The sequence below is a fragment of the Hyla sarda genome, chromosome 1, assembly GCF_029499605.1.
Source record: "Hyla sarda isolate aHylSar1 chromosome 1, aHylSar1.hap1, whole genome shotgun sequence".
NCBI classification, from domain to species: domain Eukaryota; kingdom Metazoa; phylum Chordata; class Amphibia; order Anura; family Hylidae; genus Hyla; species Hyla sarda.
The window spans coordinates 91,435,584-91,450,132 of record NC_079189.1 but is presented as its reverse complement, the minus strand read 5'-3'; the positions used below and the strand labels follow the sequence as shown (position 1 = coordinate 91,450,132).

The 14,549-nt window shown below is 43.4% G+C and overlaps 1 protein-coding gene across 2 annotated transcripts in view; it reads right to left on the bottom strand.

The window, feature by feature from the left end:
* SLAIN2 (SLAIN motif family member 2) overlaps positions 1-14,549 on the bottom strand; it is a 52,348-nt gene that overhangs the window by 23,112 nt on the left and 14,687 nt on the right. For both annotated transcript variants that reach the window (XM_056557601.1, XM_056557606.1), the window contains exon 2: positions 2,352-2,500. In XM_056557601.1, the coding sequence (XP_056413576.1) occupies positions 2,352-2,500 (149 nt within the window). The remainder of the gene's footprint in view (positions 1-2,351; positions 2,501-14,549) is intronic.

The following is a 14,549-nucleotide window of genomic DNA, read 5'->3' as shown; positions in this document are numbered from 1 at the left end:
CACCCCCCTCAAAGCCATATGGCTGAATAGACCAAATGTAGACCAAACAGTCACAGACTACATTTGGTTTACTCAAGTCTACTGGCATGCCAAGGTATATGTAAGGCTACATTTGTCAGCACATTCGATGTAAACCAACAATAGGATCCTGAATTGTGATGTGAACAGGGCCTAACACATGCAGAATTTATTGCAAATATTTAAGCTTGCTCAGCAGGTTTTTTTTTAATGCTGTGTGTGAACTTTATATAAGAGCATCTCCAGCACGTTACATTTTCACAACAAGTAGTCACCTGGCTTCTGTAAGTGACCAATGGCAGTCAAAGAGCTTAATGCAGTCTATTCCAACCTGTGACCTGCGGAGCCCCCTTAAAAAAGTGTTTGCCTACAAAATATGCTCCTTTCCTATCCACAGCATAAGAAATTAGTGTGATTTGAGGTGGGACCACAGACTGATCACACGAAAGGGGGGGGGGGGGGGACCACCTACTTCATACTACTACTTGAATTGTGCTGCAGTTAGAAATGCATGCTGCTGCTTCATTCTAGTCTGTGGGCTGGATAAGGCTGCTTTCACACTATAAAATTCATCCGTTTTAAAGATCCGTTTGATCTTCCGTTATGAAAACCCTGAAAATCGTCCATTAAACGTCCGTTAGAAAATCCCATTATAGTCTGAGATTTTTACATTATCCGTTTTAATCCGTTCTAGTCTGTCGGGAGAAATAGTGCATGCAGTTCAATCTCCCTTCACAAAATAACATCCGTTATTCATAACGGACTATAACGGATTAAAACGGATAATGTAAAAATCCCATAGACTATAATGGGATTTAACGGACGTTTAATGGCCGATTTTCAGGGTTTTCATAACGGAACATCAAACTGATCTTTAAAACGGATAAATTTTATAGTGTGAAAGCAGATTAAGAAGGACAAGATCATAATGTTTACCCACAATTATTTTCTACTTGTCCATTTGAGACCTCAATTCTATCTTTTGTGATTTTTACTGTACCACAAGCTTCACTGTAAAAGTACAAAGAATTGACTATTGTGGGATTTGGCTGAAGGACACCAAGTACAACATGTTCAAATGTTGAATTAGCAGAATAGATGCCATATTCTCAGAGAGGAAAACTTTTCAGAGGGAAGAATAAAACAGATTTTAAGTAAAACTACACCTCGCATAAAAGCCTGTTTTTACTACTGGTTTAGATGATGGATTGCTACAAACCGAAGCTCTTGAACGAGCGTTGCGCCCTGTCAGGTTTTTATGTTAATCCTCAGAGAGGCTGGGTTAGCGGAAGACGCTCATAGACTATCAGGCTTTGCTCAGCTGCTGCAGTTTTCCAGTGAGAGCTGGTAGAAGCTGACGGAAACCAGATAGACAATGTACTCCGGAGGACACAGCACATTTATTAAATCCACAAAGTGTCTTAAGTAGAAAAACCCGAGATGCTGATCCAAAGCCTCAGCACATGAAGCTTGATGGACAATACCTTAAAAGGGGTACTCCACTGCCCCAGCGTTTGGAACATTTAGTTCCGAAAGCTGAGTACGGGGTTGTGACATCACGGCCACACACCCTCAATACAAGTCTATGGGAGGGGGCGTAGCCCCCTCCCATAGACTTGCATTGAGGGGGTGTGGCCGTGATGTCACGACCTCGCACCCAGCTTTCGGAACTAAATGTTTCGAACGCTGGGGCAGTGGAGTACCCCTTTAATTTTAGAACATCTAGTAAATGTAACAGAAAAAAAACAAGCTGATAAAGGGTCAACAGGTCTTAAAGAAAAACTCATCAATAGTGCAGGGGACACTGCTAACCATAATTACCTGCCCCCAATCTGTGGTCCCGTTCCCCGTTTTCTTCCTTCAATCCTTCCATTTGCACGGCAGGCTTGGAGCACAGGTGGAGCACCCTGACGTCACCACTAATGCTTCTCTGCTGGGCCCCACTGCAAGCAGGCTTGGGGAAATAAACAGCGGTGACGTCAGAAAGCTCCACCCTGTGCTGCCCGAATTGAAGGAACACAGACAGCGGGACCATGGATCGGGGACATGTAAATATGGTTATCATCCGTTTCACCCACACTACCTGCCAAGAGTACTGTTCACATTTCTTATGTTTAACTTATTTAACGTAACTGTCTTATGTTTTTTTTTATTTATTTATTTTATATTTGGACTAAAACTGGGTATCGTGGTGCTTTTCACATTGACTGCAAAATCTAATGTGCGCACACACACGCGCGCACACACACGCGCGCACACACGCGCGCACACTTATTTTAAATGGACTACCCCTGTGCCTGGGTATAGTTAAACAGAAGGACACTTGTACTCACCCGACATGGTCTGGTCGAGCCTGTGGATGAGGGACTTTTTTGCACATTCCACATCAGGTGTGGGACTATCAAAAACTTGCCGACACCAGACCAAGGGGCTGACTGATTTCTGCGAGGAGGATAACCTTTTCTTTGGTGATGTATACAACCTGTATAGGGTATTAAACAAAATCAATACTTTACATACAGTTGCACACATGATTAAAGAGACTGTTTAAGGCACTATACAGTGCATCATATAGACTAGTACAGGAAACAAGTTTATAGTAACCAAGTATTGTCCCAGTGTCATTTCTTATTTTATTTAGAAAGTTAATACATATAATTTCATATTCTAGTCAGAGCAGAGAATGAATACAAAGAGTGACTAACTCTGAAGGACACATCCACTATGTACATGGACAGCCAATTTTAGTCAGCCAATAAGAAGCTTCATTTCTCCTGTGGTGATGCTGCTGTGTTACCCCCCCCAGGTCCCTTAACCCCAGTAGTGCGGGCAGAACAGCGGAACTGTCCTGTGACCGGCCCCGGAGGTCACTTACCATCGGCGGCGGCGATCGGCTGGCTCCCTGGTGCAGCAGACTACGGAAGCCGGTGAGTTGCCTAGCAACATCTGGATGGCTACAGTTTGAAGACCACTATACAGTGGTCTCTAAACTGTAACCCTCCAGATGTTGCAAAACTACAACTCTCAGAATGCCCAGACATCTGTTTGCTGTGTAGGCATGCTGGGATTTGTATTTTTGCAACAGCTGGAGGGTTACAGTTTGGAGATCACTGTGCAGTGATCTCTAAACTATGGCCCTCTAGATCTTGCAAAACTACAAATCCCAGCATGCACGAACAGCAAACAGCTTTCTCGCCATGCAGGGAGTTGTAGTTGCTTACCTCCAGCTGTGGCATAACTACATCTCCCAGCATGCCCTTCGGTGATCAGTACATGCTGGAAATTGTAGTTTTGCAACAGCTGGAGGCCCACTGGTTGAAAAATACCGAGTTAGATAACAGAACTTAACTGAAGGTTTTCCAACCAGTGTGCCTCCAGCTGTTGCTAAAGTGCAACTCCCAGCCTGCACGGTCAGTGGGAGTTGTAGTTTTGCAACAGTAGGAGGTTTGTCCCCCATGTGAACGTACAGGGTACATTCACATGGGCGGATTTACAGTGTGTTTCCGCAGCGCAAACTCCTAGCAGGAAACTCACCGTAAACCCCCACCAGTGTGAATGTACCCTAAAAACACTACAACAACACATAATAAAGGGTAAAACACTACATTCACACCCCCTTACACGGTCACCCCAATAAAAATGAAAACGTATCGTACGGCAGTGTTTCCAAAATGGAGCCTCCAGCTGTAGCAAAACAACAACTCCATACTCGGGAGAAATTGCGTTACCAATTTTGGGGGGGCTTTTTCTCCTTTTACCCCTTATGAAAAGGAAAAGTTGGGGTCTACACCAGCCTGTTCGTGTAAAAAAAAAATAAAACCTTTTACACTAACATGCTGGTGTTGCCCCATACTTTTTATTTTCACAAGAGTTAAAAGGGAAAAAAAAGACCCCCAAAATGTGTACTGCAATTTCTCCTGAGTTCAGAAATACCGCATATGTGGGCATAAAATGCTCTGCGGGTGCACAACGTGGCTCAGGAGTGAGTGCGCACTATGTACATTTGAGGCCTAAATTGGTGATTTGCACAGGGGTGGATGATTTTACAGCAGTTTTGACATAAACGCAAAAAAATATATACCCACATGTGACCCCATTTTGGAAACTACACCCCTCAAGGAACGTAACAAGGGGTATAGTGAGCCTTAAAGGGGTTCTCCGGTGCTTACACATCTTATTCCCTATCCAAAGGATAGGGGATAAGATGCCTGATCGGGACCCCCGGGATCTTGCACGCGGCACCCCGTTTGTAATCAGTTCCTGGAGCGTGTTCTCAAGGCTTGCATTGAGGGGCGGAGTGTGACGTCACACGGGGGCGGAGGCGTGACGTCACGCGCCGCCGGCCCTGTGGTCGTCGGTAATCAGACCCGGAGCGGACACATTCCGGGGACTGATTACAAACGGGGTGCCGCGTGCAAGATCACTGGGGTCCCCAGCGGCAGGACTCCCGCGATCAGGCATCTTATTCCCTATCCTTTTGGATAGGGGATAAGATGTGTAAGCACCGGAGAACCCCTTTAACACCACCAAGGTGTTTGACGAATTATCGTTAAAGTTGGATGGGAAAAAAAAACTTTTTTTTTTACTAAAATGCTGGTGTTACCCTAAATTTTTCATTTTCACAAGGGAAAATAGGAAAAAAAGCCACCCAAAATATGTAAACCCATTTCTTCTGAGTAAAAACATAACCCATATGTGGATGTAAAGTGCTCTGCGGGCGAACTACAATGCTCAGAAGAGAAGGAGCTCCATTGGGCATGTGTTTACAAAGCCCCCATAGCGCCAGAACAATGGACCCCCCCCCCACATTTGACCCCATTTTGGAAACTACACCCCTCACGGAATGTTATAAGGGGTACAGTGAGCATTTACGCCCCACAGGTGTCTGACAGATTTTTTGGAACAGTGGTCTGTGAAAATGAAAAAATTAAATTTTTCATTTGCACAGCCCACTGTTCCAAAGACCTGTCAAATGCCAGTGGGGTGTAAATACTCACTGCACCCCTTATTAAATTCTTTGAGGGGTGTAGTTTCCAAAATGGGGTCACATGTGGGGGGGGTCCACTGTTTTGGCACCACAGGGGGCTTTGTAAACTCACAAGGACCCCGACTTCCAACCAAATGCTCTCTCCAAGATAAATGGCATTCTTTCCCTTCTGAGCATTGTAGTGCGCCAGCAGAGCACTTGATGTCCACACATGGGGTATTTCCATACCCAGAAGAAATGGGGTTATAAAGTTTGTGGGGCATTTTCGCCTATTACCCCTTGTAAAAGTGTGAAATATGGGGGGGAAAAAAAACAGCATTTTAGTGGAAATGCTGTTTTTCTTCATTTACACATCCAAAATTAACGAAAAGTCATCAAACACCTGTGAGGTGTTAAGGCTCACTGGACCCCTTGTTATGTTCTTTGAGGGGTGTAGTCATGTTGGGTTTTTCTTTCGCTGCTCTGGAACCATAGGGGCTTCCTAAATGTGACATGCCCCCCAAAAACCATTTCCGCTAAATTTGCTTTCCAAAAGCCAAAATGTGACTCCTTCTCGGAGCATTGTAGTGCGCCCGCAGTGCACTTGACATACACATGAGGTATTTCCTTACTCGAGAGAAATTGGGTTACACATTTTAGGGAGATTTCTCTTTTACCCCTTGTAAAAATAAAAAACTGGGTCTACAGGAACATGCCAGTGTAAAAAATGAAGATTTAGAATTTTCTCCTTCACTTTGCTGCTATTCCTGTGAAACACCTAAAGGGTTAACACACTTACTGTACGTCATCTTGAATACTTTGAAGGGTGCAGTTTTTATAATGGGGTCATTTATGGGGTATTTCTAATATGAAGGCCCCTCAAATCCACTTCAAAACTGGACTGGTCCCTGAAAAATTCAGATTTTGAAAAGGTTGTGAAAAATTGGAAAAATTGTTGCTGAACTTTGAAGCCCTCTGATGTCTTCCAAAAGTAAAAAACGATTCCAACATAAAGTAGACATATTGTATACGTGAATATATAAATTTATTTGGGATGTCCATTTTCCTTATAAGCCAAGAGTTTCAAAGTAAAAAAAATTCATCAAATTTGGGAATTTTTCACCAAGAAATGATGCAAGTATCAACACAAATTTACCACTAACAAAGTAGAATATGTCACGTAAAAATCTCGGAATCAGAATGAAAAGTGAAAGCATCCCAGAGTTATTAATGTTTAAAGGGACAGTGGTAAGATGTGCAAAAAATGGCCGGGTCCTTAAGGTGAAAATGGGCTGGGTCCTTAACCCCTTAAGGACATGCTCCGTAAATGTACGGCGCTGCATAGCACCTCTTAGCGCACAACACCATACATATACGGCGCAGCTGTGATATCAGCGCAGGAGCTGCGCTGGCTTCATTCCCTGGTCGGCTGTCAGCAGCCACGGACCTGCCGGTAATGGCGGACATCAGCAATTGCGCTGATCTCTGCCATTAACCCCTCAGGTGCCGTGATCAATACAGATCACGACATCTGCAGTAGAGCAGCACTTATAATGGCTGATCTGATCGCCCACGGCACTATCAGATCAGCCAAGATGGCGGACAGAGGTCCCATCACCTACCTCCGTCCATCTCCCAGGGTCTTCTGCACTGATCTGCCTTCCAGCAGACCAGAACTGAAGATCACCAATAATAATGATTAATGCCATGCCCTATGCATAGCACTGAACAGTATTAGAAATCTAATGATTGATATAAAAATAGTCCCCTATGGGGACTAAAAAAAAAAAAAAAAAAAAAGTGTTAAATGTAAAAAAAAAAAAAAGTTTGAGAAAAAAAAAAAGTGAAAATACCCTTTCCCGATAAAATTTGTAATCACTTTTTCCCCATATTAATACATAAAAGCGTAAAAAAAATTATAAATAAAACATATTTGTTATTTTTGCATGCGTAAATGTCCGATCTATAAAAATATAATATTAATGATCCCCTACGGCAAACGGCGTAAACGAAAAAAAAATTGAAAGTAAAAAAGGTCACATCAAACTGCAAACATTTTTTTAGAAAAAGTGATCAAAAAGACACATACGCAAATCTGGTACCAAAGCAAACTACAGATCATGGCGCATCCCTGAATAGGGAAAAATAAGAAAGTTAGAGGGGGTAAAATAGGGCATTTTAAACAATGATTTTGTAAAAAAAAAAAAAGTTTGAGATATTTTAAAAGCAGTACATTAATTGAAATGTATGTAACCATGGGTATCATTTTAATCATTCACCCAGAGAACATCTATTACTGTAAAGTGTACAGCGCGAAAATGAAGTTAAGGGGGTTATCCAGGAAAAAATATATTTATATATCAACTGGCTCCAGAAAGTTAAACAGATTCGTAAATCACTTCTATTAGAAAATATTAATCCTTTCAGTACTCATGAGGTGCTGAAGTTGATTTGTTCTTTTTTGTCTAAGTGCTCTCTGAACTGTCTCGGGAACTGTCCAGAGTAGAAGCAAATCCCCTTAGTAAACCTCCTCTTCTCTGTGCAGTTCCCGAGACAAGCAGAGATGTCAGCAGTGAGCACTGCTGCCAGACAGAAAATAACTCAACTTCAGCAGCTGATAATTATTGGAAGGATTAAGATTTTTTTTTTTTTTTTATAGAAGTAATTTACAAATATGTAACTTTCTGGAGCCAGTTGGAATACCCCTTTAACATACGGCAGTATTGTAGAGTGCAGAGGAAAGTGTTGCACTTGGTGCTGTATAAAGTTTTTTTTTTGTTTTTTGTTTTTAACTATTAGGTGACAGTCCAAACCTTACAGAAGTTTCTGAAAATATATATGTCTTTATAGGAAAAAAAAAAGTCAGTATATTTTGTATCATAACCAAGTCTTAATAATAGTTTTAGCATGTAGATATCGTGTTAACGTCTTGTAGCTAGATGTACAAGCTACAGGGTGTGCGAAAGATCAGAAGGGAATTAAATACGGCCTCCACCCAAAGGGTTTTTTACTTCTTTTCAGTTTACCCTTTAATTGTTCACTTTTGATCAGGATTTACAATCTGCAGGCTTCTATGGAGTATACATTCCAGTAGTCACTATATCCCCAATCCTCAGGATAGGCCATGAATATTAGCATAGTTAGGTTGGACTCTTGGCCTCGGTCTCTATTGTTTACAATGGATTTTACATTTCTCCTACTTGCAGACATTGGCTCAGATGTATTAATCTGTACAAGACAAAATGTGTCGTTTGGTCAAAGCAATCAAAGGTCAGCTTTCACTTACCCCAGAGCAATGTCAGAAATGAAAGCTGAGCTGTGATTGGTTGCTGTGGGGAAATATTTTTATCTTGTTCAGATAAATCTGGGACCCAGTGCTTTTCATAGTAGCGGAGCCTGGTACTGGATCCTTACACTTGGGACAGCAAGCAGCCCCTGGAACCTCCATACCAGCACTGACTAGGAGTCCTACTGTGGGCAGCTTCAAAGTCTTTGCACCCCGCTCTGCTGAGCAGATTTAGCATTAAATGGGCACTGTCAGATACAAAAACCTTTGATATGTTGTAAAGCAGGCAAAACCAATAGGTTTGCAATTGTTTTCATTAGAAAAATGTCAGTAAATACTGAAATAGCCAGTCAAACAACTGCCCCCCTGCCTGGACAAATACTAGTCCTGCTGTGTCCATTCATCATCACCTAAATCATGGACACACTTCCTTGATTGACAGATATGAGCGCAGGGCTCACAGCTGGAGGAAAAATCCTTAAACTGTCAGTTTGTGTCCCGCTACTGTCAGTGAGGACAAGCTGGGAGTTGTAGTTTTGCTAATGCTAGGGGAGATGTGAGCAGACAGCATACTGAGAGGGGGGGGGGGGCGGTGACCTGCACAGGGGGCCACGCCCCCCTCCCCATAACTTTCAGTTTTCCACCTACAGACCTATATGAGGGCTTGCTTGTGGGGAAAAATTAACAAAACACACAATTTTGTAAAATTTGGGGGCTGCTGCCTCTACGCAGTGCAGTTTTTGGTTAAAATGACATCTCTTTATTCTTTAGGTCCATAAGATTAAAATGATACCCAACTTATAGGTTTGATTTTGTTTTACTTTTAAAAAATTCGAATTTTTTTTATAGGTTATACAAAATGACAAAATATGCAATTCTGAACTTTCTTTTTTCTCTTTTATTACGTATACTCCATTGTCCATTCGGTTTAGTTAATATATTTTTATAGTTCGGACATTTACACACGCGGCAATACCACACGTTTGTGTTTACTTTTGTTTACATGCAATCATTAGATTGTATATACGGCACAATGTTATGCCATAGCATTGATAAGTTATCGGTGCTCCATTGCTCCAGCCTGCCATGGCTGACTGGAGCCCTGGAGAGCCAATCAGACGGCAAGAAGGCAGGCAAGGGCCCCCCCCGCCGTCCTCTCAGCTGATCGGGACATCACTATTTTACCGTGATGGTCCCAATCAGCTCTTCTGTGCTGCGGGGAGTGTTTTTTAAATTTTAGATGCCACAATAAACTTTGATCGAGGCGTCTAAGTGGTTCATGCCAGGCATCACCACGATCGTCTGTCGGGTTGATAGCCACCAGAACCACCCAGTTATGACGCGCGCTCGGGAACGGTTATAAAAGGGGAGCGGGCGCAGGGCGTACATGTATGTCTTGCATCCTTCAGGGGTTAAAAGGAAACCACCTTGTTCTCCCGCACTAAACCCAATAAACAGAGGTAAAATGCAAGTAAACCAGATTACAAAAGAGGTATAACTCACACGGATCTGTCGTCCAGTTCCAGAGATCCGGGCTGTATACATTTACCAATGCTAATATCCCCACTGAGCAATAGAGAGGGGAGCAGGTATACAGGGCTTCCCTGCCTCCATCCTCCCTTCTCACATATGTCCACCCACATTAGCGAAGGGTCTATGAATATTTACAAGGTGGTGTGTAAAAATTCTCTAGATTAAACAAAAAGGACCAAGATAAAATGTATGTATGACCAGCTTTGGTTAACTTTAATGGGAATCTACCATCTGTAGCTCATGCTAAGAGATCAAGTGTCAAGGAGGTGGCACTAAGGGTGCATGCCTCCTCCCACCCCTCCCTGCCTGAGTTATGTGCACAGTTCAGTAGTGGAATAGGAGTCCTGTATGTATGTCAATCAAGGCAGGGAGGGCGGAAACTCAGAACAGACACTTCAAAAATTGAGCTCTGAGCATGATGTGGAGCCGACAGATTCCATTAAAGCGCAGCAAAATCAGCAGCAGAAAATATGCAGCAGATCCTGTATGTGTGAACATAACCTAAAACATTACTCAAAAAGATAACATTTAAAAAAAAAAGTTAACAATTTTTTGTTGAACTGTATAGACAGATATATATTTTTTTTAATAGAAAAGCAAAGGACCAAGAGGATTTATTTGCCCAGCTCCATGAACCATTCGTGTTGTTGTGGAGTCTCTTACTTGTGAAGATTCTTGTACAGATGCAATGGGCGGCTCAATACGATTTTCAAGCTCCTAACATGACCTCTTTAAGAAAGGCAGCGCTGTCTGTTCTCATCTTTCTCAGTATCTGGAGTCATGTGAAATCACAGCCTGAAGCTTTCCGCTATCAAACTCCATGGAAAACATTAAAAACAACCCCTACCCACCCCCATACTGCTCTTCAGTCAGGGTGATTCTAGATTATACTCCCATATTACAGAATAATTCCATATTAACTGGCCAAGGAGCAGAACAGCTTCATTGTGCAGGGGAAGCAGCCCCAGAAATACCCTGTCTTTATTCTTCGTTCTTATGGTCTAGATTTAAAAAAAAAAAAAAATAATTATATATTATATATCATATATATATAATTTTTTTTTTTATAATTAAAAAAAGTAACTGCACCTTGTGATACATATACAGATCACAGTCACATATCATTAAAGGGTATGTCTCACCAAATGTGATAATTTTTTTTTTTTTTTTTTTTTTTTAGAGGTTAAATAATTTTCACATTTTTAAATATTTTTCTAAACCTTTAAAAAAAAAAATGTACTAGTCACAAAATATGAACAATTTAATAATAACTTGTCATATTTCTCACTCTTGACCAGCAGAGGGGGCTAATAGTAAGCAACTTGTTTGGCTGCTGCAAACTAGACCTCGCCTGTCTACCTTCCTCCTCTGTCTATGTGCAACAGGGGAGGGGTTTTTGTAGTTTTTTCAAATCCACTGGTGTTGGTGCCTGAAGAGTGGTAAAGAACAGAAAAGATGTATCTTGATAGGTCACTGCTCCTCTGGGAATTTAAGAAAATTGGGCTGGCTCCCCCAGGCTCCCCCTAGCCTGTGCAATGCAGTCACTGATTTTCTATTAGACACTAAGTCTTAAAGGAGTACTCCAGAATAGGAAAATTGTACTACATACTGCCAGCAGTAAAAAAAAACAACAAGGCACATACCTTCCTTCGCTCCCCTGGTGCCTCCGGTAAACCGCTCCGGTCTCCGCCGCAATCCTCTTCCTGGTTGCCGGTGGTCTGCAAGTCATACTGCACTCAGCCGATCACCGGCCGCAGCAAAGTCCCAACTCGGCCGGTGATAGGCTGAGCGGCAGTGTGACGTTTTCCTCCCCGGCACCTGCTGCGGCCGGTGATTGGCTGAGCGCAGCATGACTCGCCGACCACCGGCAACCAGGAAGAGGATCGTGGCGGAGACCGGAGCAGCGAAGGAAGGTATGTACTAGGGCTGGGCGGTATACTGGTTCATACCGAATTTTTTGGGCTGCACAATATGAATTTTCCCCCATACCGCAATACCGGTTGGGCCCCTCCCCCTCGGGAATGTATTATCAGCGCAGCGCTGTCCCCACATCGGGGAACTAATCCTATGTTTACCCGCCAGCACTGTTCTGCTCCCCCCAATTAAAGGATCAGCCCAGCGGGTTACTACTCACAGATGTCAAGCACTGCCCCCCTCCTCTATAATGTACGCCAGTGGTCTCCAACCTGCAGGTTCGCAGGTTGGAGACCACTGCTGTACGCTGTATACCTATGCCCGGGCTGCAAAAGATACAGAAAATAAACTTTTAACTCACCCACCTCGGCCGCACGCAGGGGACTGGAACGTGGACAGCCGTCAGCCTATCACCGGCCGGAGCGATGCCCCACCCCGGCCAGTGATAGGCTGAGCCCACTGTCCTGTAAGAAGCCGGCTTCTTACATGACAGTGGGCTCAGCCTATCACTGGGGCTGGCCGTTGGCTGTCTGGGCATGCTTGGAGTTGTAGTTTTGCAACAGCTGGAGGTCCGCAGGTTGGAGACCACTGGCGTACAGTGAGTTCCATTGCCGGCGGCCCCCAACAAAGAGGAGGAGGGCAGTGCTTGACATATGTGAGTAGTACCCCGCTGGGCTGATCATTAATTGGGAGGGGGGAGCAGAACAGTGCTGGCGGGTCACATGCTTGGGGGGGGGGGGGTGAGAAAATACTGTGGAACCGCCACAAGTTGAAAAAATACCGTGATACACATATTTGGTCACATTTTTTTGTTGGCAAGAATATGTATATCTATCTCTCTCTATACACACACAGTTGTTACCCAACCAGTGTGCCTCCAGCTATTGTAAAACTACAACTCCAAGCATGCCTGGACAGCCTTCGGCTATATCGCTACAATGCAAAAAAATTGAGGTGCTTTGCTCACCCTTTGGCCAAATAGTTTGGACCATCCCACCGCGATAAGGTGACCTCATTGGGACAGGCCCTCTGTGCAATCAGTTACCAAGCTTATAAAGGTCCAAACTATTTGGCCAAATGGTGAGCAAAGTACCTCAATTTTCTCATTTTTTTGCAGTTAGGGATCGACAGATTATCGGTTTGGCCGATATTATCGGCGGATATTCACGATTTTGGATGTTACTGGTATCGGCAATTACCTTGGCGATAAGCCGATAATGCCCTGACCCCCCCCACTGCCTCCCCCATCCCCGATTTTATAATTACCTGTTCCCGGGCCCCAGGGTCTGTGCTACTTCTGGTTCCTGCCGCATCCTGAGTTACGCTGTGTGCTGCGCAATGACCAGTGACGTCCTCAATGCAACGTCACCGTCAGTGCGTACAGTGACAGCTCAGGGCGCTGCTGGAGCCAGAGGTAGCGCGAACCCCGGGAACAGGTAATTATAAAACCGGGGATGGGGGAGGCAATGGGGCAGCGGCTGTGGTTAGACTAAGGACAGGCAGGGGGTCTCTGGCCCCTCAAAAGCCGCTGCAGTTCATCGATTTAAAGCGCCCACTTTAAATCAGTGATCTGCAGCAGCTTCTTAGGGGCCGGGGGGGGGGGGGGGGGTGTCAGAGAAACAGCCGATAACTGCAGTGCGCTGCTGTATTCTCCTGATTATGTATATTTAGCCCAGCAGTGTGCACCTGTATGCCAGGTTCATGCTGTAGTTTGGTATCAGTATACTAGTATAAAATATAAATATATATTTATATATATTTTTATATATATATATATATATATATATATATATATATATATATATATATATATATTTATATATATATATATATATTTATATATATTTTTTTTTTTTTTTTTTTTTTTACAAAACTTTGATGGAAACCTGCTAGTAAATGAGATCAGTCAGGATAGCTTGGGACTCATATACAAGTGGATGTGTCCCTGTTGAGACCTGAAGCCATGACGCTAGTATGATCAGAGCCTAAAGGTGATTTACAATCTGTGAAGGCAAGCCATCACTTGTCATAAAAGCTATATGCTGCAACACTAACCAAACTAAATATTTACTACATGTCACAAAAGCCACTGTGCATGCTGCAACATTACAATAGGGTATTATAGTGTTTTTATAAAGTGCCAACAGTAAGTGGTTTTTACATTACTTAGAAACTATTTAAAACTTTCTTGGGATTAGAGTGTCTTTATGGAGTGGCAGTACTGACAGCAGAATAAATCCATACGGCAATAACATATGAATTCAGCTCTCCCAGAGACACGCTCAGGACATCTCACGCCTTGGCCGTCCACAGGCAGCAGACATCTATAAATGGAAAAGCCTGCTCATGTGCCCTGCCAAGATAGTTCATGCTGACGACAAAGGATTACAATATATTCATCCTGTTGGCTGCAGCAGGGCACAGTATGGAGCTGCTGGGTAATAGGTCACTGTCTGCAGACAACACATCGCTCTGTAAGGACATCCTACACTGGAGTGTGGTGTGAGTAAAGAGTTTCTATATATGGTTAAAGGGGTACTCCGGCCCCAAGAAATGTTATCCCCTATCCAAAGGATAGGGGATAAGATGTCTGATCACAGGGGCCCTCTGCAATCTCATGCAGCACCACCTGCCTCAGTTGCTTGAAGCAATGATCGAGCCGTGTCTGAAGCCTCTCGACACCGGGGATGGAGTATCGTGAAGTCACGACTCTGCCCTCCTTTGGATTAATCCCCTTTGAGTATTAGACTGAACACCTGACCATACTTCAATACAGAGCATGCACAACTGCACTGACCAGCTTAGAAGAGGCGATGCCATAGACTGACCAGG